General features: G+C 39.3%; 1 protein-coding gene across 2 annotated transcripts in view; it reads right to left on the bottom strand.

Annotated features, from left to right (window-relative positions):
* Positions 1 to 1018: 1018 nt before the first annotated feature.
* The window catches only part of exoc3l1 (exocyst complex component 3-like 1), a 76278-nt gene continuing 51847 nt past the window's right edge, over positions 1019 to 25449 (bottom strand). For both annotated transcript variants that reach the window (XM_039763844.1, XM_039763845.1), the window contains exons 10-13: positions 24697 to 24819; positions 17606 to 17761; positions 6897 to 7060; positions 1019 to 1356 (exon numbers count right to left, since the gene is read on the bottom strand). In XM_039763844.1, the coding sequence (XP_039619778.1) occupies positions 1170 to 1356; positions 6897 to 7060; positions 17606 to 17761; positions 24697 to 24819 (630 nt within the window). In that variant the 3' untranslated portion in view covers positions 1019 to 1169. The remainder of the gene's footprint in view (positions 1357 to 6896; positions 7061 to 17605; positions 17762 to 24696; positions 24820 to 25449) is intronic.

Below are 25449 nucleotides of genomic sequence, written 5' to 3'. Positions count from 1 at the left end.
TTTGTGCTTTTTTTATTGTTTGGTGTCTGGTGTTGATGAACTCCTTCCTTCCATCCATCTTTCTAATCTGCTTATCCAGTAGAGGGTCACAGGACCAAGTTCTCCCACGGATAAGTCAGGACTTGATTTTACAGTATAATTTCTGGTATTTTATAATGTCGGTCGTATAAGTCGAATGCGGAAAACTCACGCTATTGGTACAAGGGATTATGATATGCTGACACCCACATCAGAGAGTAACCACGGAGCATCTATGTGGGTGCTCCTAACCTCTCTCTCTCTCTCTCGTTTGCTATTATGCCTACGTGACCACACAGTAATACCCGAACTATTCTGAAGTGATGTTTGCACTGATTTGTGTTTTTTGTTCTCATACCCTAATACACCTTTATAATAAGAGTACTCCTTCTCTACGATGGAGCGTTCGATCAGAAGAAAATATAAGTCTGGTTTTAAATTAAACGTTGTTGAAGTAGTGAAACAAATTGGTAACTGCGCTGCTGCAACAAAATTCGATGCGTCTGAGAAACTGATGCGAGATTGGAGGAGGCAAGAAGATGTAAAAAATAAAAAAAATAAATGTGTCGCCTTTTTGAATGGGCGTATAAGTCGGGTCTGGTTTTTTGGATTTTAAGACCCGACTTATACGTGAGTATATATGGTAATTGTGATTTATTTCATTTTGCAGCAACTCCAGGCAGTGCTGTCAACGACACAGTCTCAGATTTCCAAAGGCAGAGAGCATTTATTTTTTTACATCTGAAGTTTTTTTTCCCCCTTGAATTCTTTTAGATAACTTTCTTTAAAAATCAACCCATACTGTCTCTCTGTATATCTCTCACTCTCTCTGTATATATATATATATATATATATATATATATATATATATATATATATATATATATATATATATATATATATATATATATATATATATGCAATCATAAAATAATTGTGCATTTATGGAATATTACTAATTTAATAATAAAAAATATATTAGAATAAAACATTTACAGTTTTGAAAATGTGTATATTGCTTTAAATTGTTTCAAACCAAAGTCCATTTGAACAACAATGCTTTATGACAAAATACAGGATTTAATGTAAAACATCTTGAAAGGAAAAGATGACAAATGCTCCTCTGTACCAAATGCCCACCGATGTTTATCTCAAGCACACTTGATTGTAGGAATGCAGAATGGCATGCTGGAAGGTGGCACAAGAATATCTTTAAAGATTGGCCGATAACCCTGAGGAAAAGGATGAGCGCTCTGCTCCAGTGCCTGCAGTACTGAGCTACGAACATCTTTGGGAACATCTCCTCTTATTTCTAACAGCACAAGGACTTGTTCTTCACTAGAAAAGGCAAACAAAAAAGTCACACATTACACACAAAGTTATAATGTTATGTACAGAGTGAAAATTGCATGATGAACAACCAATTTGTTACTCATGTTCATGTCCCCCAGGTCACCAGACTGACCCTCTCCAATTATACTCTGTGGTGGGTGAAATCCACATGGAAGCCTAGTGCTGCTAGGGGGAGCTCCTCAGGGGTACCTGCAAAACTTTGAACACTGGCTGGGTAATCCAGAAACAGTTGTGAAGGCTTACCTGGGTGGGTTTCCTGACCAAAAAAGGCCCCTGTAGTAGGTATATAGGGGTTATTAAAATTGTGAGGAAGCCATTGCTAAGTAGCTAGATGATGAAAGGAGGCCTCAGGGTAAAAAGAAGGCCAAGAAGGCTTGGGTTTTTGCTATTTTTAAGCCCCTTTTGGTTTAGGAAATTGTTCTGAATGTTCACCTGTTTGGGGTTTTAAAACCCTTTTCTTCTGTTGCTTCATTTTTTTTTTGTTTCGGGTTCATCATTTGGGATCAGAGGGTAAAGTATGAATGCCCCCTATAGACCACAACACTTTACACTGGTCTGCACCAAACTCCTCCTGCACACCTAGAAAAGGTGAACTTTATAGATGTGGTGTGCTGAATCCATTTATGAAATTGGAATTTCTCTACTACAAAATATTTCCACAAGATATCAGATTTAGTGAAAAACACTTTTTCATGCTGAGAATATTATTTGAAGTATACTGCTCACAAAAATTAAAGGACCACTTTTTAATCAGAGTATAGCATAAAGTCAATGAAACTTATGAGATATTAATCTGTGGTGTTAATGAAATTAACAACAGATGCACTAGAGGGGCAACAATGAAATGACCCCCAAAACAGGAATGGTTTAACAGGTGGAGGCCACTGACATTTTTCCCTCCTCATCTTTTCTGACTGTTTCTTCACTAGTTTTGCATTTGGCTATGGTCAGTGTCACTACTGGTAGCATGAGGCGATACCTGGACCCTACAGAGGTTGCACAGGTAGTCCAACTTCTCAAGGATGAGACATCAATACGTGTCATTGCCAGACGGTTTGCTGTGTCTCCCTGCACAGTCTCAAGGGCATGGAGGAGATTCTAGGAGACAAGCAGTTACTCGAGGAGAGCTGGACAGGGCTGTAGAAGGTCCTTAACCCATCAGCAGGACTGGTATCTGCTCCTTTGGGCAAGGAGGAACAGGAGGAGCACTGCTGGAGCCCTACAAAATGACCTCCAGCAAGCCACTGGTGTGAATGTCTCTAAACAAACAATAAGAAACAGACTTAATGAGGGTGGCCTGAGGGCAAAAATGTCCTCTAGTTGGCCCTGTGTTCACTGCCTGGCACCATGGAGCTCGATTGGCATTTGCCATAGAATTCCAGAATTGTCAGGTCCACCACTGATGCCCTGTGCTTTTCACAGATAAGAACAGGTTCACCCTGAGCACATGTGACAGACGTGAAAGGGTCTGGAGAAGGTTATGCTGCCTGTAACATTGTTCAGCATGACCGGTTTTGGTGGTGGGTCAGTGATGGTCTGGGGAGGCATATCCATGAAGGGACACGCAGACCTCTAGAGGCTAGACAACGGCACCTTGACTGACATTAGGTATCGGGATGAAATCCATGTACCCATTTTCAGAACCTATGCTGGTGCAGTGGGTCCTGGGTTCCTCCTGGAACACAACCATGCCAGGCCTCATGTGGCGAGAATATGCAGGCAGTTCCTGGAGGATGAAGGAATTGATACTATTGACTGGCCCCCACACTCGCCTGACCTAAATCCAACAGAAAACCTCTGGAACATTATATTTCGGTCCATCCAATGCCACCAGGTTGCACCTCAGACTGTCTAGGAGCTCAGTGATGCCCTGGTTCAGATATAGGAGGAGATCCCCCAGAACACCATCTGTCGTCTCATTAGGAGCATACCCAATATTTTCAGGCATGCATACAAGCACGTGGGAGGCCATACAATGTGTGCCTCAATGTGGAAATACAGACGCTCAGAGGAACTAGTCAAGGAGCTTCTTCTCTCTTCCTACTTAGCACTTGAATAAGAATAAGAATAAGAATTACTTTGTGTCACTGTATTTAGATACAACTAAATTGGAAAGCTTCTCCAGTATGGTACCTCAAAACACTTTAGTTTAATAAAACCATACTTCCCACATCATACAATGCAAGCATACCCACCCATAGACCCATACTAACACAAAGACATCTCACACCTAATTGTACCACTCATACACCCTTATGTGAACACACGCATACCATAAAACAATGACACTATAAATAATATAGATAGTGTGCTAGGATTCAGTTTGTGCTGTATAATCAGAAAGTATAGCAGCATTTAGGCCTATTATTGCTTTAGGAAAAAAAATATTCCTGAATCTGATCCTTGGTTTTAGACATCTGTAATGCCTTCTTGAGGGCAAAAGTTCAAACAGGGAGCGACCAGGATGAGAACCATTTTGTGTGATCTTAATTGCTCTAGAGAGCAGTCTAGAGTTGGCAGTCTCCTCTAGAGAGGGGAGAGTACAGTTGACAATCTTTTGAGCACTGTTAATCATACTCTGTATTGCTTTTTTGTCTGCTGAAGAGCAACCAGCATACCACATAGTCACACCGTACATCAGGATGCTCTCTATGATCGAACGATAGAAAAGCACCAGCAGCCTTGCACACAAGTTGCATTTCCTAAGAGGTCTGAGGAAATATAGGCACTGCTGTGCCTTCTTCACTGCAGCTAAGGTGTTGTCTGCCCATCTGAGCATGTCCGAGATGAGAGTTCCCAAGAATTTAAAACTGTGAACCCTTTCCACATAATCGCCATTGAAGGTCAGAGGGAGGGGGTTGAGTTCTTTCGTTTTACCAGTGTTGAGTATCAACTTGTTATCCGTACATCATATGACCAGTCTGTGTACCTCTGCTCTATAAGCTGACTCATCTCCCGCTGAAATGAGTCTGATAAGCGTGGTGTCACCGGCAAACTTCATAACAATATTACTAGGATGGGAGTGGATGACGTCATTGTTATACAGTGAGTACAGCAAAGGACTCATTCACACAGCCCTGTGGAGAGCCGGTGTTGAGGGTAAAAATCAATTTCCTACACTCTCATTGCGATTTTTTTCCCTGAGAACAAGTGAGCGGCCTCTGATGAACATGGGGTAGAGGTACCACCAGGACATTGCTCAAATGACGAGATGTTTTAGTAGAAAGTTGAGTGAGTCTGTTAGCGGGCATCTACTGCTCATTCCACAATGAGACACCTTCAGAGAATCGTAAGAGCAAAAAATAACACCAAGTGCTTTTTGTAGGTAATAATGATATTTAGGACAATTATATGTGTACTTCTAATTAATTTAAAAAATTAAGTCTAATTAATTTAAATAATGGATTGTTTTTTCTTTAAAATAGTTTTTTTCCCCCATTTTAAAACTTCGTCTATCCACAAGTCTGGATGTGGTAGTGTGATGTTCGCGTTACCCACAGCTGACATACTTGATTTTGTACCCGGGACCGTCATTACTGAGGATGGGCTGAGTAATGAGGGCACATGGTTTATGCTATTACTTCAACAAATTGATGATAAAGTGTTTCAAAGTGAAAAAGGACAGTCAGTGTTCGTAATAAATAAACAAATAATCTTTAATAAAAAAGTGTCCAGAGGAGGTTAAAAATCAATCAATAAATAGTCCAATAAATAAGTTAAAATCCAAGTTAAAACAAAGTCAGGCTCTGTCTCTTTCAAACCATCATCAGTCTTTCCATTTCTGTCTTAAATGGACGTCTCCTCAGCTTACCCATTAGGGTCTCCTCTGCAAGAGATCTCCCCAGACAGACACTGTCGATCCTTTAAATCTGGTTCACGTTACTGCAACCTTCCTATAGTGTAGAGCGTGGATCCCGCGAGCCCTGCACCTTTCTCCTGCCACTATCCTTTGGCCCTCTGAGCTCAAGGAGCAAACGTGACCCTTCCAATCACTCCTCTCATGGTAACTTCCCAATCACCTGCCTCCTCTCCATAGCAGCACCGACTCAGCCACAGTCCTGATTTCCTCCCTTTCCTTTATCCTCCAGGACTTTCTTTCTTTCTCTGAACTCTCCCCTTTTCTTTCCTACTCAGGCTCTTTTTATACTTTAATGCTCTGGATTCCATGATTAGGCACCTTTACCCACTGATGAGGAAATTGGCTGAACTGCACACGTCTGCCAATTCACCCATCAACACCCCAGGGCCTCTTGTCCAGTCTATCACATGTACAGTATGTCTACCTGGAGCCTGAGTGCACCGTTTTAAAGCTTAAGACTTGCTCGGATACAGGCCTCTATGTCCAGATTTGGATTTAGCACCCCGAAATCTATACAGAAAACCACTTTTGACAGAAGTGAAAAACATTTGTAGACTAATGTTATTAATATTTTGCTGCCTTAATAACTTTTTTCTGAAATCGGCTATAGATACATATTCACGTATTTATTGCATAATGTTTCGCTTTGAACATTGTGCTTGTGGTTTGCTGCAGATTTTGTGTTGTAGTTTATTCACAAAGGTGCGCAGTCCTCTCAGCTTCAAATAAAGCAAACTGATGTGAGCTGTCACTCTAGGCCTGTGTGCACTGTGGCTGAACGAGACCAAACACTACTGCACTAAACTGTAACAAAGGACACAAGCCGTTGACACTCGGGCCTACTTCACGTCCACCCTGAGCAAACCTGAGATCTTCATAGACACGGTGCTGAATGCTGAACTTCAAAGCTTTGATTTTAAGAGGAGACGAGTAAATGAATAAAACCTCAACAGGCTGCTGGGAGCTAAAAGTGAGTGTGGCGACGTCAAGGAAGTCATTAATAGGAAAATATCTCCTACTAGATCTGCCTTCCTGCTAGTGAATGTGTGCATGTAAATATTTTCACGTTTGAACAAGTACATCTTTGCATTGAATTCTTATTCTCTCAGTATTAAAATTAAATTTCTTTTATTTTACCATTGCCATGGTAATGTTACTCCAGCATCATTTTCTGTTCTGTTTTTTTTAATTAGTGGCAGCCACTTTGTTTCTGTGACTGCATGATCTGGCGCCATGTCGTTTATAGTCATCAAACCCATTACTAAGACATGGCGGTCATGTGAAATACTCGTTGATCATCTATTTAAGCCAGTGAGTCACTGAATTTGCTATCCAATCTTTGGGTCAGATTAAAAAAAGAAACCAAAAAATGTTTGGCAGTAGTGAGGAGTAAAAGATTTTTTCCGGAACGAGTTTTCAAGCTTTGCTGCAGTGGCCAAACTGAATCCTTGCCTGGTTATTTTGCCACCATGAAGAATGAGAGGCACAAATAAACAGCATATTAGTAAGGGACTATGTCTCATCTTCTGGTCTCAAATTAAATCCAAATTCCCTCCTTGTGTACCTAGGTAGGATACACTTAACATGTTAAAAATAAATTTACCTTCATGAAATAGTCACATCCCTATTTAAAATAAAATAAACCTAAATAGGTAAATATAACTACCTGATATCTGGGTATTTGCAGAAGAGTCTGTCCAGCTTCAAACTCATCACAGTATTGTCCTTAAGTCGGATGATCTCTGCCATGGAGTTCAACACTCCAGTCAACCTCTCACATGTTTTTGGTCCCTGAAGGCACTGGCACCATCCACTCTCTCGTCCAATCCCCTTGAATGTAGAGAAGTGAAAAATTAGATGAAACTTTTTCCATCACCCTTATTTCATCCATTACCCCATCTTCTTCATCGTGGCACAAAAGTAAATTATAACTTGTAAAATGACAGAGAGATTATTCTTGTTCACCTCCTGTTCATGTTAATTCGAGGTCTGCAGATACACAAAATACTGCTATCAACCACAATATGTGGTAACTTACATGTTCATGGTTGTCAGTCAGTGCATCGACATGTACACACATAACCTGGCTAAGGTGAATAACCCAATTAAGGCAGAAAACTTGATTTCTTAATTTACATGCACAAGTAATCTTCTGGAGTTCTCCTCTGAGAAGCATCCAAGTGAAGAACCACAGAGCCATATGTTCTTGTAGTTCTACAGCAGCTGTTCTTGACCATGAATTTGCCAGAGGGAGTCATGTTACCTTACTTCTATACTACACGCTAACCACACAAACCTTTAACCTTAGCAATATTAATTCATATCCTTACCCTAATCTTAACCTAAACCATAACTCCAAGTTAAGTTACCTGAATCTTAACGGTTTATAGTACATCATAGCCACATTATCCTTAATGAAACTTATGTAACCCTTAAGTTATCCTACTCTTAACTATGTATACAACAGTGTGGAGTCAGTGAGAAGCACCAAGTTTCTGTGAGTGCACATTACACATAACCTGACATGGACCACAAATACCACTTCTCTTGTCAAGAAGGCACAACAGCAACTTCATTTTCTCCAAAGGCTGAAAAGAGCAAACCTACCCTCTTCTGTCCTCACAACTTTCCACAGAGGTACTATAGAAAGTACTGTATATTGACCAGCAGCATCTCAGTTTGGTATGCTAGCTGCACTGTCGCTGAACAGAAGATACTTCGAAGAGTGATGAGGACATTTGTTCAAGAATTACACTACTCACTTTGCCAGAGCAGATCCATTATGATCATAAAAGATCCCACACACCCGGCACATGGGCTGTTTGAACTTCTGCCCTCTGAAAAAACGTTACCGCAGTATGCACTGCAGAACGACCAGATTTAACAGGAGCTTCTTCCCCCCGGGCCATCAAAATACTAAACTCTGTTAAATAACCTTTGTCCTTTTGCTCTCTTACTTACTGTGCACTTTATTGCCACAAATAGGTCTTAAGTTTACAGTACATTGTATTGTAATATCGTACAATATTACATTGTCTATATTGTATATATTATGTATAAATATTGTATCCATATTGGTCCTCATTGCCGGCAGTAAGTCGAGCCCGTTTCCAGTGAGAGTTGGACTCCGTCAGGGCTGCCCTTTGGCCGGGGAGAGGGAAGTCTGGGCCTCTCTGCTCAAGCTGCTGCCCTCGCGACCCGACCTTGGATAAGCGGAAGAGGATGGATGGATGGATATTGTATCCATATAGTGCAATAACACAATCACTGTGAAACGATGTGCAATATTTTCTTTCATATTATATTTCACCCACTGACTGGCTTACATTTATATATATATATATATATATATATATATATATTATATATATATATATATATATATATATATATATATATATATTTATATTTATATATATATATATATATATATATATATATATATATATATATATATATATATATTTATATATATATATTATATATATATATATATATTTATATATCTTTTGTATTTATTGTTTGTACTGTGCTGCCTTGTGCTGTCTTACGCTGTCTGACCTACTTTCTGTGTAAGAAGTGAAGTGTTTGTAATGTCTGTATGTTGTGTGGCGTGCATTTGTCTTTTATGCACCTGTCTTTTATGTCTGCACATTGACCCTGGAGAAATGCAACTTCGTTCAGCTATGCATCCATTGTTGTACTGTTGTATGGTATGAATGACAATAAAGTTCACTTACTTACTTACTTAACCACACTTAACACCTAACATTAACAACACTTACACCTAACTTTACCTCTTATCTTAACTGGGCATACTACTAGTCTTCAGCAGCAACCCCAGACCTGCAGTGATGTCTGACTTCTGCCAATAAATTGGGTCATTAAACTGCACAAAAAAAAAAACCTAACCAGTTGAGTAGCATGACACCAGTGATGATGTTTTTGTGCTTAATAAATATGTTTAGTCAAATTGGCACTTTATTGATATGTTTGTTACCAGATTGCACACAGCACACTTTTTTTCAGCTTGGCTATGCGACCAAGTCCTGAGAAGGACGGCGTACACGCACTTCTTGCCTCACACCCAGTACAGCTGGAATAATAATAGCGTAGGGATTTTTACTTCAAAGAGATATGTATTGTATTAGGTTACTTGTTAATTTAAAAAAGTAATTGGACTATGTAACACGTTACTTTTTACAAGTTACCATATTGCTCTTGACATTTTGCTCATCAAAATAAATTTATCAATTTCTGAAATTCTGAGACAGATTTTTTCCAGCCAGGGGAAGGAATAATGTAATTGCTCGAACATTTGTATTTGGTGGACACTTTTACCCATGGCTGCTGAAAGTTTGGGCAAAGCAAATTCATGCACAGGGTAAAAGAGTGCAACAGACATGCCCAGACTACAAAACCCTTAATGTTAACCTTATTAATGGTTTCCTTGACCACATAGTCGGATTAGTCGTGGAGAAATCTACCGTAGTTCATCAGGTTTCTCAGAGGCCAATAGCTAAATTTCTCTAATCGGAGTTAAGTGTTCACAGGGTATTTTAGAAATCAGGCTTCTGTGAATAATCGGGTTATTGAAGGTCATGTAAACGTGCTAAGTGAGTGGAAACATTTTTTTAATATTTGTGTGACATTTACCTTTGATCATCTTCCACCTATGCTTCGCTTGTTAGAGAACTCATTTTAAAATAACAGTCCTTTAACCCAGTGGTTCTCAGCCTGTGGGGCGCGAAGTAACAAAAAGGGGGGCGCAAAGATGTGAAAAAAAGAAAACATGAATCAAAAATATGAAAAAAAATCTGTTGAAACCAAAACAAATTAACTTAAACTACATTCTGATACCAGAACAATAAATATAGAGTTAGATAAATGTCGATAAAAGTTAAGTAGGTATAATAAAATATGTATCTACATTTCAAAAAAATGTTGGGCACGATTAAAACTGTTATGAAAACTCAGGTCACAAATACTTAAAGGTTGAGAAACGCTGCTTTAGCCTACCTTAGCTCTTTTCATAATTTGGAACACTTCCATCAAATCTCTGTTTTCTTGAGATTTAACTTGTTCATTCTTTTTTGATTGTTCATACCCTGCAGTCGTGGAGTAACTTTAATAGTTGCTCTCTGGACTTTTTCCAGCTTTCATGCTTCTTAATGTAAAGGAGATAAATGGCACACCATTTTCCAGAAGATGCGTCAGAAGTGAATAACCTTGCTGGACTTTGGCTGACACAGTAACGTCTTTTCTAGCCTTCTATAAACAGTCTGGTTTTGGACCGTAATAAGTGCACCCCTACTAAGTCGTTTATGATTTTCTAAATATATGAATTACAATAAAACAAATGGTTACAAGACAGCAGTCAGGCACAGAGTTATAATAGTCACATTCCAAGACAGTGCCAAATGAAAAATACTGTAAGTGCATCCTTTCAAATGGACAGTTAAAACATATTGAACATCTTTTTCAGAAGTCTACCCAACTTTCACATCCTACATTTTTTTACTTACTTTTTGAAAATCTTTATTTATTCACATTAAACTTTATTTGCCACATACAGTGCCTTCAGAAAGTATTCAGACGTCTTCACCTTTAACGTATTATGTTATGTTGCAGCCTTAAGCTAACGTAATTCAAATTCATTTTTCTCCCCTCCGACAACACTCATTACCTCAGAATGACAAAGTTAAATAGGATTTTAGAATTTTGCTAATTTATTAAAATAAATAAATATTTATACAAGTATGCAGACCCTTTCCTCATGACTTTGTTGAAGCCTCTTTGGCATCCATCACAGCCTGGAGCCTTCTTGGGTCTGACACAAAAAGCTTCACACACACCTAGATTTGGGATCTTCTACCATGTTCCACTGAAGCTTGGCCAGATTGGGTGGAGGCCGTCAGTGGACAGCTCTCTTTCTGGAGATATTTTATTAGGTTCAAGTCTGGACTTTGGTTTGAACCACTCAAGGACATTTACAGAGCTGCCTCTAAGCTGCTCCTGATGTGTCTTTACTTTGTGCTTAGAGTCATTGTCCTGTTGGAAGATCCAGAATGCTCTGGGGCAAGTTTTCATTTCAGATTGCTCAGTACTTTGCTCCAGTTAACTTTCCTTCAACTTGTGTAATCTTCCAGCCCTGCCACTGAAAAAGACCTAATTGCATGATGCTGCCTCCACCGTGCTTCACATTTAGACAGACATTACACAGGTGATGGGAAGCTCCTGGTCTGAAGCTAAACTTGATTTCATCAGACCAGATATTCTGGCTTTAGATGCCTATTGCAAACTTCAAGCAGGCTTTTCATGTGTCATCTGTCCATTCTGCCATTAAGCTCAGCTTAGTGGTGTGTAACAGTGGTGATTGTCTTTCTGGAAGTTTATCCAACCTTTGTAATGGATTTCTGGAGCTCAGAGTGAACATATGGTCACTTTCTGGAGTCTACTGTGCTCTTGGGGACCTTCAGTGCTGCAAGTTTTTTTTTGTAGCCTTCCCCATATCTGTGCCTCAATATAATCCCATCTCTGTACTCTGCAGGCAATTCCTTCTACCTCCTGCTCAACTGAGAGATCTCCTATAGATCGGTATGTGCCTTTCCTAACCACGTCCAATCTGCTGAAGTGACCACAGGTGGACTCCAAACAATGTGTGGAAACATCAATAGAATGGGATGCATCTGGGCCCAATTTTAAGTTTGTAAAATTTGTAAAAAAAAAAAAAAAATTCTTAAAATCCTGTTTCTGCTTTGTCATTCAGGCATATTAAGTATTAGATCAGGAGGTAGTAGGGTGTTGTACCATATTAGTCATTATGGATGGAATGAGAAGTCAAGCTAAATAACACTTTTTATTGGCTAACTGACCAGATTGCAATATGCAAGCTTTCAAGGAAACTGAAGCTTCCTTCTTTGCCTCAAAAAGCTTGCATATTGCAATCTGTTCATTTAGCCAATAAAAAGTGTCATTTAGCTTGACTTCTCATTGAATCAATGGTGCGGTAAAACTATGGAGAGCCAGACAATTTTAACTGACCCCAAGAGGTCAAAAATTCATCAGTTAATATTTCCCATATTCCATCTTGTTTGGCATCATTTCTTCTTAACTTTTATTATTCATGCCATTAGATGGTGCACAAATGCTACACCAATTTAAGTCACTGGATAGACTCGCTCAATCATGCTTCAAAATGAGCAGAGGGAAGCCATTGAAAGTCGACAATGAGTGCAAGGTGTTCAAAGAATAAACTACAAAATGTGTTTTCACAGAGGTCAGAACAAAGGCTACACGTTTAATTAATAAAGAAAATGCGGCAGCACTCAAAGAATATAAACTCAGTTGTCACTTTTTACCGAACAGTTTTGTGCTACATATTTGCCTCAAAAAAGATTTTTCTACCTTTCTACTTTTCAAGAGACCAGGACTTGCATATAAAATTCCCAAACAAAGTAAGGCCTTCTCAAAACAGATGATCAGCATTGTTTGACATTGAGCTACAAAACTGCAGCACAACATCGATACGCAACCCTGAAAGAAGAAAACTTTTATCCTGTAAAGGAGGATGAATTCTACACATCACCGAACGAGGCCATGTTTCACAGCATCTGACAAACAGTGCAAAAGATGTTGGTGTGATTCGGATCTACTTATGTATGAGAGGAAATAATTCAGCTTGATGAGCTTAACAAGTCATGTTGCAAGATCACAGTTGACCACTGGTGTTGTGCCAAACTGTAATCCACTACTCAGTGTGTTGCACTGCATCACAAATAAGTCATTGGAGTGACATTATTGTTAACCTTGAACTAGTAAGCCTATGTTGCATTTTAAACTTGTATAGCGCCTGGGCTATCTATAACAGAAGCCTCAGGTGACCTGCTATATAGTTTCAAAATTTTTTCATTGGCCTAAAAAGGAGGGAAAAATCATAAAAAGAGGCAACTTGAAAATTATGTGGTAACCACAATGGATAGAAGCTGACACAATACAACACGTTTACAATGGATGGCTTACGAGTCGGGCGAACATGGACAGCTCAATGCTTTGCTGTTAGTCTAGTTGAAGACAAGGTGAAATGAAAATGGTTGCTGGAGACTGCACCCCTGTTGAAGAATGCACCATTGTGCGATTTCTTTGGGCAAAGGGTGTGAAAACTGCTGAAATTCATTGAAGGATATTGGCTTAGTGATTAAGTGAAAACAGCACGACTCAATGAAAAGTTTATGAATGGATAGAAAAGCTTAAAGCAGGTATAACTGACGAAGCTTGATTTGGTTGACCATCAACATTGCACATGCTAGCCTACATCAATATGGTGAATGCCTTCATCAGAGGAAGCTGATGGATTAAATATCCCGCTGTTGCTGCACATTTGGATATCAGCTATACTTCTGCACATTCCATAGTGCACAATGACTTGGGGTATTGTAAAGTTTACACAAGATGGCTACCCATACAACTTACAGATCTGCCCCTTTGGCAAGTTTCAGCAGGTTTAATTCCCCTAGGATCTACTGTTGTGTGAGAGTAAACATTCAACTCAATAAGTGTAACAAGTCACATTAAAGGTCATTTCACCCTTGTTTTCCCTGCCATAAAATACAAAGAGCTTTCTGTGGACCTCTGTGATGAAATTGTGTTGAGACATAGATCAGGGCAAGGGAATAAAAACATCTTTTGAAGCTTTGAGTGTTCCCGGGAGCACAGTGGCCTCAATTATCATGAAATGGAAGAAGTTTGGAACTACCAGAACTCTTCTTAGAGTTATTTGTCCATTCAACCTGAGAAACTAGGCAACAAGAGGCTTTGATCAAGGAGATGATCAAGAACCCAAGTGTCACTCTAACAGAGCTTCAAAAGTCCTCTTCAGAAATGGGAGTCATCTCAGCAGCACTCCATCAATCAGGCGTTTATGGTAGATTTGCTAGACAGAAGCCACTCTTGAGTAAAAGGCATATGATGGCACTTAAAAGACGTAGAGCATGAGGAAAAAGATTCTCTCTTCTGATGAGACAATAACTGAACCCTTTGTACAGAACTGTAAGCACTGTCTCTGATGAAGGCTCATCACCTCCTAATACCATCTCTGAGCTGGAGCGTGATGGTGGCATCATCATGCTAGGAGGGTGCTTCTCAGTTGCAGGGGCCAGGAGACTGGCCAGAACTGAGGGAAAAATGAATGAAGCCAAATACAGAGAGGGCCTGAAAGAAAACCTGCTCCAGAGTGTGTGACCACAGACAGGGGTAATAAAGTTGGAAAATTGTGCTTTTGTGTTATATATGACTTAGAATATTTAATTTGTGTGTTTCATTTTATAATTATTTAGATAATGTCTTTTAAACTGTGTGACTAAGACTATGTCTTAGAGCTCATAAACTGACATTCTGCAATCAAAATGTTCTGCAACTGAAATAGCAGCCGGCACAACTGACTTTATTAGATTGTTAATATTCATGAGGTAGTTTTCCAAGATTTTGGAAAATTTTGGAAGTGATAAAATTCTAAGGTTTTTGCAATATAGGCAGACAGGAATTCTGGGAAATTAAGTACAAACTGTTAAACATATGACATATAACAATGACACTCTAAGTACAGGTGCTGGTCATAAAAGTAAAATATCACGACAAAGTTGATCTATTTCAGTAATTCCATTCAAAAAGTGAAACTTGTATATTAGATTCATTCATTACACACAGACTGATGTATTTTAAATGTTTATTTCTTTTAATTTTGATGATTATAACTGACAACTAACGAAAGTCCCAAATTCAGTATCTCGGAAAATTACAATATCAATTAAGACCAATGCAAAAAAAGGATTTTTAGAAATGTTGGCCAACTAGAAGGTATGAACATGAAAAGTATGTGCATGTACGGCACTCAATATTTAAGTTGGGGCTCCTTTGGCCTGGATTACTGCAGCAATGCGGGGTGGCATGGAGTCGATCAGTCAGTGGAACTGCTCAAGTGTTATGAGAGCCCATGTTGCTCTGATAGTGGCCTTCAGCTCTTCTGAATTGTTGGGTCTGGCATATTGCATCTTCCTCTTCACTATTCCCCATAGATTTTCTATGGGGTTAAGGTCAGGATAGTTTGCTGGCTAATCAAGAACAGGGATACCATGGTCCTTAAACCAGGTACTAGTAACTTTGGCACTGTGTGCAGGTGCCAGGTCCTGTTGGAAAATGAAATCTACATCTCCATAAAGTTCGTCAGCAGCAGGAAGCATGAAGTGCTCTAAAACTTCCTGGTAGATGGCTGCGTTGACCTTGGACCTCAGAAAACACAATGGACCAACACCAGCAGATGACATGGCACCCCAAACCATCACTGACTGTGGAAACTTTACACTGGACCTCAAGCAACGTGGATTCTGTGCCTCTCCTCTCTTCCTCCAGACTCTGGGACCTTGATTTCCAAAGGAAATGCAAAATTTACTTTCATCAGAGAACATAACTTTGGACCACTCAGCAGCAGTTTTGTCTTTAGCCCAGTCGAGGCGCTTCTGACGCTGTCTCTTGTTCAAGAGTGGCTTGACACAAGGAATGCGACGGCTGAAACCCATGTCTTGCATACGTCTGTGCGTGGTGGTTCTTGAAGCACTGACTCCAGCTGCAGTCCACTCTTTGTGAATCTCCCCCACCGTTTTGAATGGGTTTTGTTTCACAATCCTCTCCAGGCTGTGGTTATCCCTATTGCTTGTACACTTTTTTCTACCACATCTTGTCCTTCCCTTCACCTCTCTATTAATGTGCTTGGACACAGAGCTCTGTGAACAGCCAGCCTGTTTAGCAATGACCTTATGTGTCTTGCCCTCCTTGTGCAAGGTGTCAATGGTCATCTTTTGGACAACTGTCAAGTCAGCAGTCTTCCCCATGATTGTGTAGCCTACAGAACTAGACTGAGAGACCATTTAAAGGCTTTTGCAGGTGTTTTGAGTTAATTAGCTAGAGTGTGGCACCAGGTGTCTTCAATATTGGACCTCTTCACAATATTCTAATTTTCCGAGATACTGAATTTGGGACTTTCGTTAGTTTTCAGTTATAATCATCAAAAGTAAAAGAAATAAACATCTGAAATACATCAGTCTGTGTGTAATGAATAAATCTAATATACGAGTTTCACTTTTTGAATGGAATTACTGAAATAAATCAACTTTGTCATGATATTCTAATTTTATGACCAGCACCTGTATAGATAAAGTAACCAGTGTGTTTTAAACTTACAAGAATATGTGAAATGGAGGCTTGAGACTTTAACATTAACATGCTTTGTATCTAGCCAAAAGTAGCTCAATCAACCAGACCATGGGAACATATCGGTTGTCTCAGATTTTTAACTGATGCAATATCTTACATCAGGTTGTATTTTATTGTGAAAAGGGGCAGTCAGCAAGATACTATAAATTCAAAGGATTTTATAAGGTGCAGCCACAGAGACATCATAACTGCTAAGACGTGAGAGAGAGAGAGACTTGAACAACATGAAACATCTATGGAGACACTTGAAGATGGCAGTTTACAGTCCACTTCTTGCTGGCAGATCCTCTCAAACTCCTTTAGACTGGATGAATGAGAAAAACTGCCCATATCCAGGTGTGCAGAGTTTATAGAGTCTAACCCAAAAATTACAAAGCTAGAATTGCTGCTTAAGGGGGCTTCTACAAAGTATTGAAATAAAGGTTTGAAAACTTCTCTGGATGAGAGATTGTAGTTTTTGATTTTTAATAAACTTGCAACCACTCTGAAAACGCCTTCACTTTGTCATTATTGGTTTCTGAGTGTAGATTTATGGGCAAAAACAGCAAATGTACCCATTTAACATTTACAACAAAAAAGTGAAGGGGTCTGAGTACTGTCTGAATCCACAGAAAATAGATTTAGATAGAGACATTTATGGATAATTCCAGAGCTACAAAGTCAGCAAAAACAATTTAGAGAGGCCCGGTCCTTCTGCCAAACTGGACAAACACTTAGAGCATGTGAAAGGAATTTTAATTTATAAATACAGGGCAATAACCTCAGCAAAGAAACTCTGAAGGGATTTTATGCTGATAAATTATTTGTAGGGAATGCACAAACACAATTACAGAAGCTTCAAAAATAAAGCAATGTTGCCAGGAAAAGGTCCTGTGGGCCATATCTGTGTTAGAAATGGAAGAAGGCAGATCACTTTGTGGAGTCATGAATATTGTGTTAAAAAAATAAATAAATAAATAAAAAACCAGAAAATGCCTGAAGCTGAAGGCCATTTTAGATGTGCCAAGGACAAAGAGCCAATGCAGTGAGCAAAACTCCGCAGATGCAAGGTGCCAACATTATAGCCAAAGCTGTATTTCCCTGCCATGACCGATGGACTCAACTTACTCGCCTGTGAAATAACTCCTTAATTTGTAGGGCGTCGTGGCTCATTCTGTCAGAAAGCTGGCTACGCTCCTCAGCACTGCGGCAGACCATGCGCTTCTGCATGAAAGCACGGATATATTCGACCACAAGCGCCCACTGCACTTCAGTAACAAGGACCTGGAGAGAACAATAGAAAACCTCATGAAAAAAATGAGAATCTTAAACTGACAGCAGTCACATAATTTGCAAAATATATCATTATGATACAAAGATGAACAGTCAATCACAACACTTTTGCACTGATCACTGTGAAGTTTTAGCCTACTGAAGGTAAGCAAACAGTTACAAAAGTTCAAAGAGTGTAATTAATGTCTGACATCAGCTACTGTATATTGAACATCAAGTTAATAAAATAATGAAAAAACTTTAGAAACAATAAAGACAAGAAATTCACCAAGCAGATTGGAAAAACTTGAATAATTGAGTCTAAATAAAAGCACATCTGTTTAGTTTACAGATAAATTGCATTACAGCTGTAGCAATCTGAATTTTAAGTCTGCTCTGCTGACATTTTACCAGGTTTTCTTGCCACTTGTTACGTGCAGATGATTCTATACTTAGTTTCAGATTACTTAATAAACGGGATCCAATTCTAAAAGTAACATGAGTAACCTTCAACATATAATACACTCAAAAGAGTAGCACTGTACTAATAAAAAAGATGCATATTATACAGTCCAAGCTCTTAACACTGTCGTGCACTGAAGCCAGTAGATGGCAGCAGAGAGCTGTAGGACTGCACAAGATGGAGAGCTGTGAGTAAACTGTGAAGACAGCGTTAGCAGTCATATGCAATGAGACATACAGATAAAGAATAAAGGCCAGACATCCATCCATCTGAGGAACCCTCTTTATCCATTACAAGGAAGAGAGGAGCATCAAGCACAAGGCAGGAATCAGCCCTGGATAGATTGCAGTATCCTGCTTACACACCCATCCATCTCATCAGCGTAATAGACAACCTTCTTTTAAAAGCAAAGTTAAACTCTCTTCCTCTGGCTTTCTTACATCAATGGGTGTGCATATGTGTGTGGGCTATCGTGCTGCCTTCCAGCCCCAACTCCATGCCAACATAATTCCTCTAGATTCAATTAAATCTATTAATTCCACATGTAGTACTAGGTTGTTGTACCGTGTTAGCCATTATGAATGTAGAGAAAAGCCAAGCAAAATGACACCTTTTATTGGCTAACTAAAAAGATTACAATATGCAAGCTTTCAAGGCAACTCAGGCCTTACATCTTGCCTGAAGAAGGGGCCTGAGTTGCCTCGAAAGCTTGCATATTGTAATCTTTTTAGTTAGCCAATAAAAGGTGTCATTTTGCTTGGCTTTTCTCTTAATTCCACATGGAAATTCAGATGTAGCAGCAGAAACATAAAAAGACAGGACAGATAATACAGCCAATCAATCAATCAATCAATATATAAATATTTATTGTGCAGACGGGTGTATCAATAGGAAGCATTGAATTGCCTCATAGCAGTAGGATAAGCCAATGGCTAAAAGTGCTCCAGGAGAAAACCTCCTGGCATGCAATACCTACAGCAACGTGTAAGGCAGCTTCAGTATATTACATATCATTTGGGTACTGCAGAATGAGGATCACATCGGAATCAGAATACTTTATTAATCCCAAAGGAAATTACCTATGTCACCAGTGTTTGGATAGACAAAGGCACAAGTAATACAAAGAGCAAATAAAAAATAAGCATGTAAAGTAAAAGAGAATATAAAATATCAAAATAAACTACAATAAATCCTCATTTACTATGTTTCACAGGTACGTGGCAAGTTAAATATAATAGATACTGTGCATCCGAGTCTCTTACCATAACCCTAGCTTACTAAACAGAATAAACACACTGATCAGGAAGTGTTCCACATAATAATATTGCACATATAGGTGAACTACTGCACATTTTGAGAAACAAAAGACACACACAAAGGTCTGAAAGAAGTGCTAATAGCAAGTTAACAACAAAGAGACACGGTCAAAGTGTCAGGAGTGCACCCCACCACAACAGTCGCCTTCACTATAAACCAAGGCTGAAACAACGCTAGTTAGGAGCTAAGTTACTATTAACTGAGCCACATCACAGAACTCTTACTAGCTATTAAATGACCAGAAGGGCACGCTCTCATTATGGATTCTTTGTCACAAGAGCCAGTGATATTGGTGTCAGGTGAACCTTTTAGTTTTACAAGATCTTTGAACTGACACTGCCTAAGTAACTAATTCCAATTCTTTCTCCCTCTTTACGGTTTTCTTTCAGAGTTTGACATAAGGTAATCTTAACAGCCTTATTTATGTAAAGTAATGCAAAAATAAAAGAGAAAGCACCCACGTTAAGGGTTTGTGTGGCATCATAACTCCCATGCTTTTCTATTGTCCCTGTGTGTATAAATGAATTGTACTTTTTTCCCTTAAAACTAGTGACTTGGTTACCTTTCCTTTATTCAAAAGGACATCACTAAAGCAAAACAAAACAGTAAAAAAGGGTAACACTAGTTTAGGTACTGCAGAAATGCAGCTATAACTCATTAACTCTCAAGTAAGAAAACCTTAACAATGGCTGATTTTGGTCTGCATAACACCTTAGTAGATAGGTTATGCTTATCTCTGTGCAGTGCAGAATATGGACAGGACAGTAAAATTACTTGTTAATATTAAGGATTCACAAGCCTAATACTAGCCCTGCGGTGGGCTGGTGCCCTGCCCAGAGTTTGTATCCTGCCTTGCGCCTTGTGTTGGCTGGGATTGGCTCCAGCAGACCCCCCGTGACCCTGTAGTTAGGATATAGCAGGATGGATAATGGATGGATGGAAGTCTAATACTAAATATGAAATATCAAGAGAATTGTGTCTCAGTTAAGCCACCTCAGACCACTCCAAAGTGAGGTATTATTACTCGGTCACATTGCAGAGATGAATAAACAGTTTGCAGATAATTTGTAAGTGTTATGAAGACCCAAAGAAGTGTTTGTTAATGTCTTGTTACCTAACATTAAATAAGAAATACAGTAGATGTGTTTTTGCAGAACCTAAACTGAAAAGTGTTACCATAAACAAAAAAAGACACAAGCACAGACATAAAGAGATAATTAAACTAAAGCTCAACTCCCATCTGTTTAGATACACATCACAGTACATCCATAAATAATCCAAACATAAAAACTCATCTTTTATTATAATGTCATATACAGTATATGTAATCCATTTATATATTATTTAAGATTAATTGAAACATATTTTGCTTAATATTTTGACCCTGCTCATGATTAAGTGGGCTTTGAAGATGGAATGGTATATTGCAAAAAAAACGTTGTCGCAGATGGCTAGGGGGGGGCGACCCAGCCGGGACACCTTGCAAAACCGGAGGAGGGCTTACACATCTCTCAGACCATGTGGGGGCGACCACCCTGGGCCTTTGGTGGCCACGGGTACAGGGCTTTGAAGCTCAACCCTGTAGGGGCCCATGGTCACCGCCAGGGGGCACCCCAATGCCTTGGGGACCCTGGACCTCAGCACTTCTGCCACACCCAGAATTGCTGGGGGAAGACGAGCAGGGACACCTGGAGTGCTTCAGGGATGCAGCTGGCACTTCCACCACACTGGGGCGTGTCGGTGGGAGATGGCCGGAACACACCTGGAGCACATCCGGGTGCTTATAAAAGGGGCTGCCTCCCTTCGTGTGAGAACTTGAGTCGGGTGGAAGCAGGACAAGGTCTCTGAAGGAGGCAAGGAAGCATCCTGAAGAACTAAGGCATTGTGTTTATGGCCAGGACTTTGAGGATTTTTGGGGACTGTGGAGCACCTTTGTAAATATGACTTTGTACAATAAACGTGTGTGGGGTGATTACAACATGTCTACCTGTCTGTGTCCGAACCAAGCTCCACAACTTCTACAAATCTATTCTGTGTAAATCATGCAATATGCTGTATGTTCAGGCTCGCGTTTCTCACTATCATTAATTTGCCTCATCCTTTTCCTTTGAAGAAATGAAACAGGATCTTCTCAAAGAATCATTCTCTCTCTGTAGCTCACTAAACGGAGTTCAAGTAGTTGGCTGCATCAGCACTTAGGCTGCAATTGATTCAAAACTAAAACAATTCTGTGTGCTTTGTTTGATTTGCAGGAATTCCTCAGTATGAGAACTGAAATTAACATTATAAAGGGACACAGGATGAGCTGCCATGGATCTTATTACCTCCGATACAGGATTGTTCAAGAAGATTTTGGCAGAAAACTAGCTAACCGTGTATCTCTTCAATGTTAGTTTCTGGAGGTGAATACATTTGCTGCCAGGCTAACACTTTTAAATAAATAGGTTTGGAATATTGGAGCACTGGTTCTTAAGCAAAAGTTATATCAGTGAAAAGTAGTATATTCTTATGTTTTCCAGAACGGATTGGATCAATTCCATCATTCTCTTCCATCATTAAATTTTACAACTGGATGCCCCTAAGGCTTTGGGAATGTCACCAAGTTTCACCTCCGGTGACTAGATTTTGTACATTCCAATGAAGCATATCAAAATAAAAAGCAACATGCTACATTTATAACAGGAACGTATCAAAAGCAAAATGTAAAACAATAAAAAAAATTATTTAGATAACATTTATTTGAAAATACCTAATTTTAGTTATAATTGACAAACCATCTAATATACCAAGGACAGAACATTGCAGGTTACAACCTGAGGTTCATCTTAGATTAACAACTTGAGCTGTGTCTTATAGGGTAGATCTTGGCATAAAAAGAACTTATGAGAATGCTGAATTGACATTTTCAATACTAGAATTATTAAACTACACTGCAGTATACAAAAATCATAAGTGTACATTACAATATTACACAGTATATTGTAACTACAATGGTAAATCAAAATGTAAAGGCAATTTGAAAACTATTCCGTAACCACAACAGATAGAAGATGATGCAATGCAACAAATTTGCAGTGGCTTATGGGTAGTTTGAACATGCACAGCATTGTGCTCTGCTGTTAGTCTAGTTGAAGTCAAAGTCAAATGAACACAGATGCCCCACTGCAGGATTGGTCTAAAGTTGAACAACACACCATATTGAAATTTCTTTTTGCAGAGAGAGTGAAAACTGCTGAAATTCAAAGGATGTTGGCTCAGTACAGAAGCGAAAGCAACGTGCCTCAATGAAAAGTTTATGAATTAGGTAGAAAGGTTTAAAAAGGGATAAAGGTCAAGCCCACATTGACATGGCGAATGCCTTCATCAGAGATCGACAGATTACGTGGTTTGCTGTTTGGATATCAGCTTTGGGTCTACACATGTCATAGTACAGGAAGACTTCGGGTACCATAAAGTCTGCACAAGATGGGCACCCAAACAGCTTACTGATCTGCACAAACCAACATCCTTCAGCGAATTTCAATAGGTTTCACTCCCTCTGCCCAAAGAAATCTCACTACAGTGAGTTGTTCAACAATGGTGCTGTCCCGCAATAGAGTGTCCGTGTTCATTTGATCTTGGGTTCAACTAGAAAATGGTAGACTCCCACATTGTGCATCTTCAAACTACCCATATGGCATTGTGAATGTGTTGTTTTGCGTCAGCTTCAATCCGTGGAGATTACCTTGTAATTTTCAAATTTACTTTACTGATAGCATGTTATTCTTTATAATTTGAAATATATGAAAATGGCAGTAATTTACATATTAAATAATATATTTTGGGATACTGCAAGGTATTGTAATATATATTTTTCCTTGAAGTATATGATAAAATATTTTAAAATGTATTAATACTGGTTGGTAAATCCATCCATCCATTATCCAGCCCGCTATATCCTACCTACAGGGTCACAGGGGTCTGCTGGAGCCAATCCCAGCCAACACAGGGCACAAGGCAGGAAACAAACCCTGGGCAGGGCGCCAGCCCACCGCAGTGGTTGGAAAATCATTTTTAATAATATATTTTACACAGATTTCATTTTTGAAAGCAGTAATGCTGTAATGAAGCAAACCAATGAGCTCCCCTGTTGTAACAGAGCCGTCTCAAAGCCGTTTAATCAATTTGGGTCATCGGGTTACTTATCTCAGCATCGCTGGGCCCAAGGTAGGCAGCAGCCCAGGATGGGGTGCCAGTAAAATCAATGAAGTTCTTCACACACACACACACACGGCCAATTTAGACGAGCACCAGTTACTCTGCACGTCTTTGAGAATGTGGAGGAAAAGCCACGTGGCATCAGGGAAAAAGTGCTGACTTCATACACAATTTGAACTCAGGATTCTGGGTAACGCATGACAGAGGCACCAACCAATGCACCATCAGACCACCTGCCCACAATACACTTTCCTTTATTGAAATGAGGGTTGTTCAAATATAAACTGGAATTTATGAGTTGCATTTTATTTATTGAATGCAATCAAACAACTTATACACTATTTTCCTATGTAGTCCCCTGCCACTGCAGCTCAGGAAGCTTCATAATCTAACAAGAGAAGAAGTGTTTTAACTGCCTGTTGACCCATTCTTGCACAGCGTCAATAACCTCGTCATTCGATTCAAATTTCTTCCCTCCTAAAAATTCCTTAAGTGGACTGAAGAGATGATAGTCACCCTCTGAATGACTTGCACCAATCATACACTCTAGACTGAGAGAGACACTCCTCTGCAAACTGATTTTTAACTCTTGAATAAGTCTGAGATGGAATGAATCCTTCATTTGTCAAAAATTGAACAATGATTTGCTGCGCAACACTACTGTGTACCTCCTGCTCTGACATGTTGATTACAACTGACAGGAAAAGGGGAAAGAGCAGCTAGCATTGCTAACAACAAATTCAAACACGCATGTGCCCGTCCATTGAGTCATGTCTACCTTGCACTCTTTATAAGAACAGAGTATGAAAATTTCTGTTTATAACTGAACGCCCCTCGTAGTTCCTTTAATATGCTAGTGAGTAGTAGGTCAAAAATACTACTTCATAGCAGCAAATGTGCATCGTATATGGTTAATACAATTATTTCTAATTTGAAATTGAGAATTAACATAATGGTGAGGAGGACTAACCTGGAAATAGGGCTCCCGAACATGCTGATAAAAGGTGAAATGCTGATCTATGGTTCGGCAGATGCTGTCTATAAAGTCACAGTTGAACAACCAGGAGCGACACAGCAAATGTAGACAATAAGGCTGCAAGAAAAAATAAAATCGACATATTACAATAATAATGACTTATATAAGCAAAAACATGTTTTAATGTCATTGTAAAAGTCAGATTTAATGAAGGAGTGCTCACTGCACCGTCAGACGAAGTCAGAACGTGCATTTGAAACTTTTTTAAAGTGTTGTATGTGATATTCTTCCAATTGCAAAGAACCCGTTTACAGGCCCTGACAAATCACTTGGTATTTGTTGTGTTGCTTCTTTAGACAAAGTTGTGACATGTCCAGGACATGGTGAGACCTTGCATACCAACGTCCATGAGAAATGCTGAACTGCCCGTGCAGTGCTATTACAAGTCTGAGGGGAGGTTTCCATGCACACTTTGTTGTACCTGCTGAATATTCGCTTTAGACCAGGTTGGTGTTGCCTGACTATCTCAGCTGTCAACCATCATGACTCCTGAAGACAAGTTCTTGAATATTGTGTGCTTGCTACATCATCTTTACTGGTTCAGTTGCTGATTTACCAAGAAGCTGGCATCATTTGATGCTGGCTTGTTACACATGCGTTGACTTATTTTCACTATACATACCTGCTTAGCAGAGGGCACTAAAGTTAGACTAGTTGTTAGACTACTGCATGGTCATGCATGGGTTT

The sequence above is a fragment of the Polypterus senegalus genome, chromosome 9 (assembly GCF_016835505.1).
Source record: "Polypterus senegalus isolate Bchr_013 chromosome 9, ASM1683550v1, whole genome shotgun sequence".
Classification (NCBI taxonomy): Eukaryota; Metazoa; Chordata; class Cladistia; order Polypteriformes; family Polypteridae; genus Polypterus; species Polypterus senegalus.
This window is presented reverse-complemented; position numbering and strand designations above follow the sequence as displayed.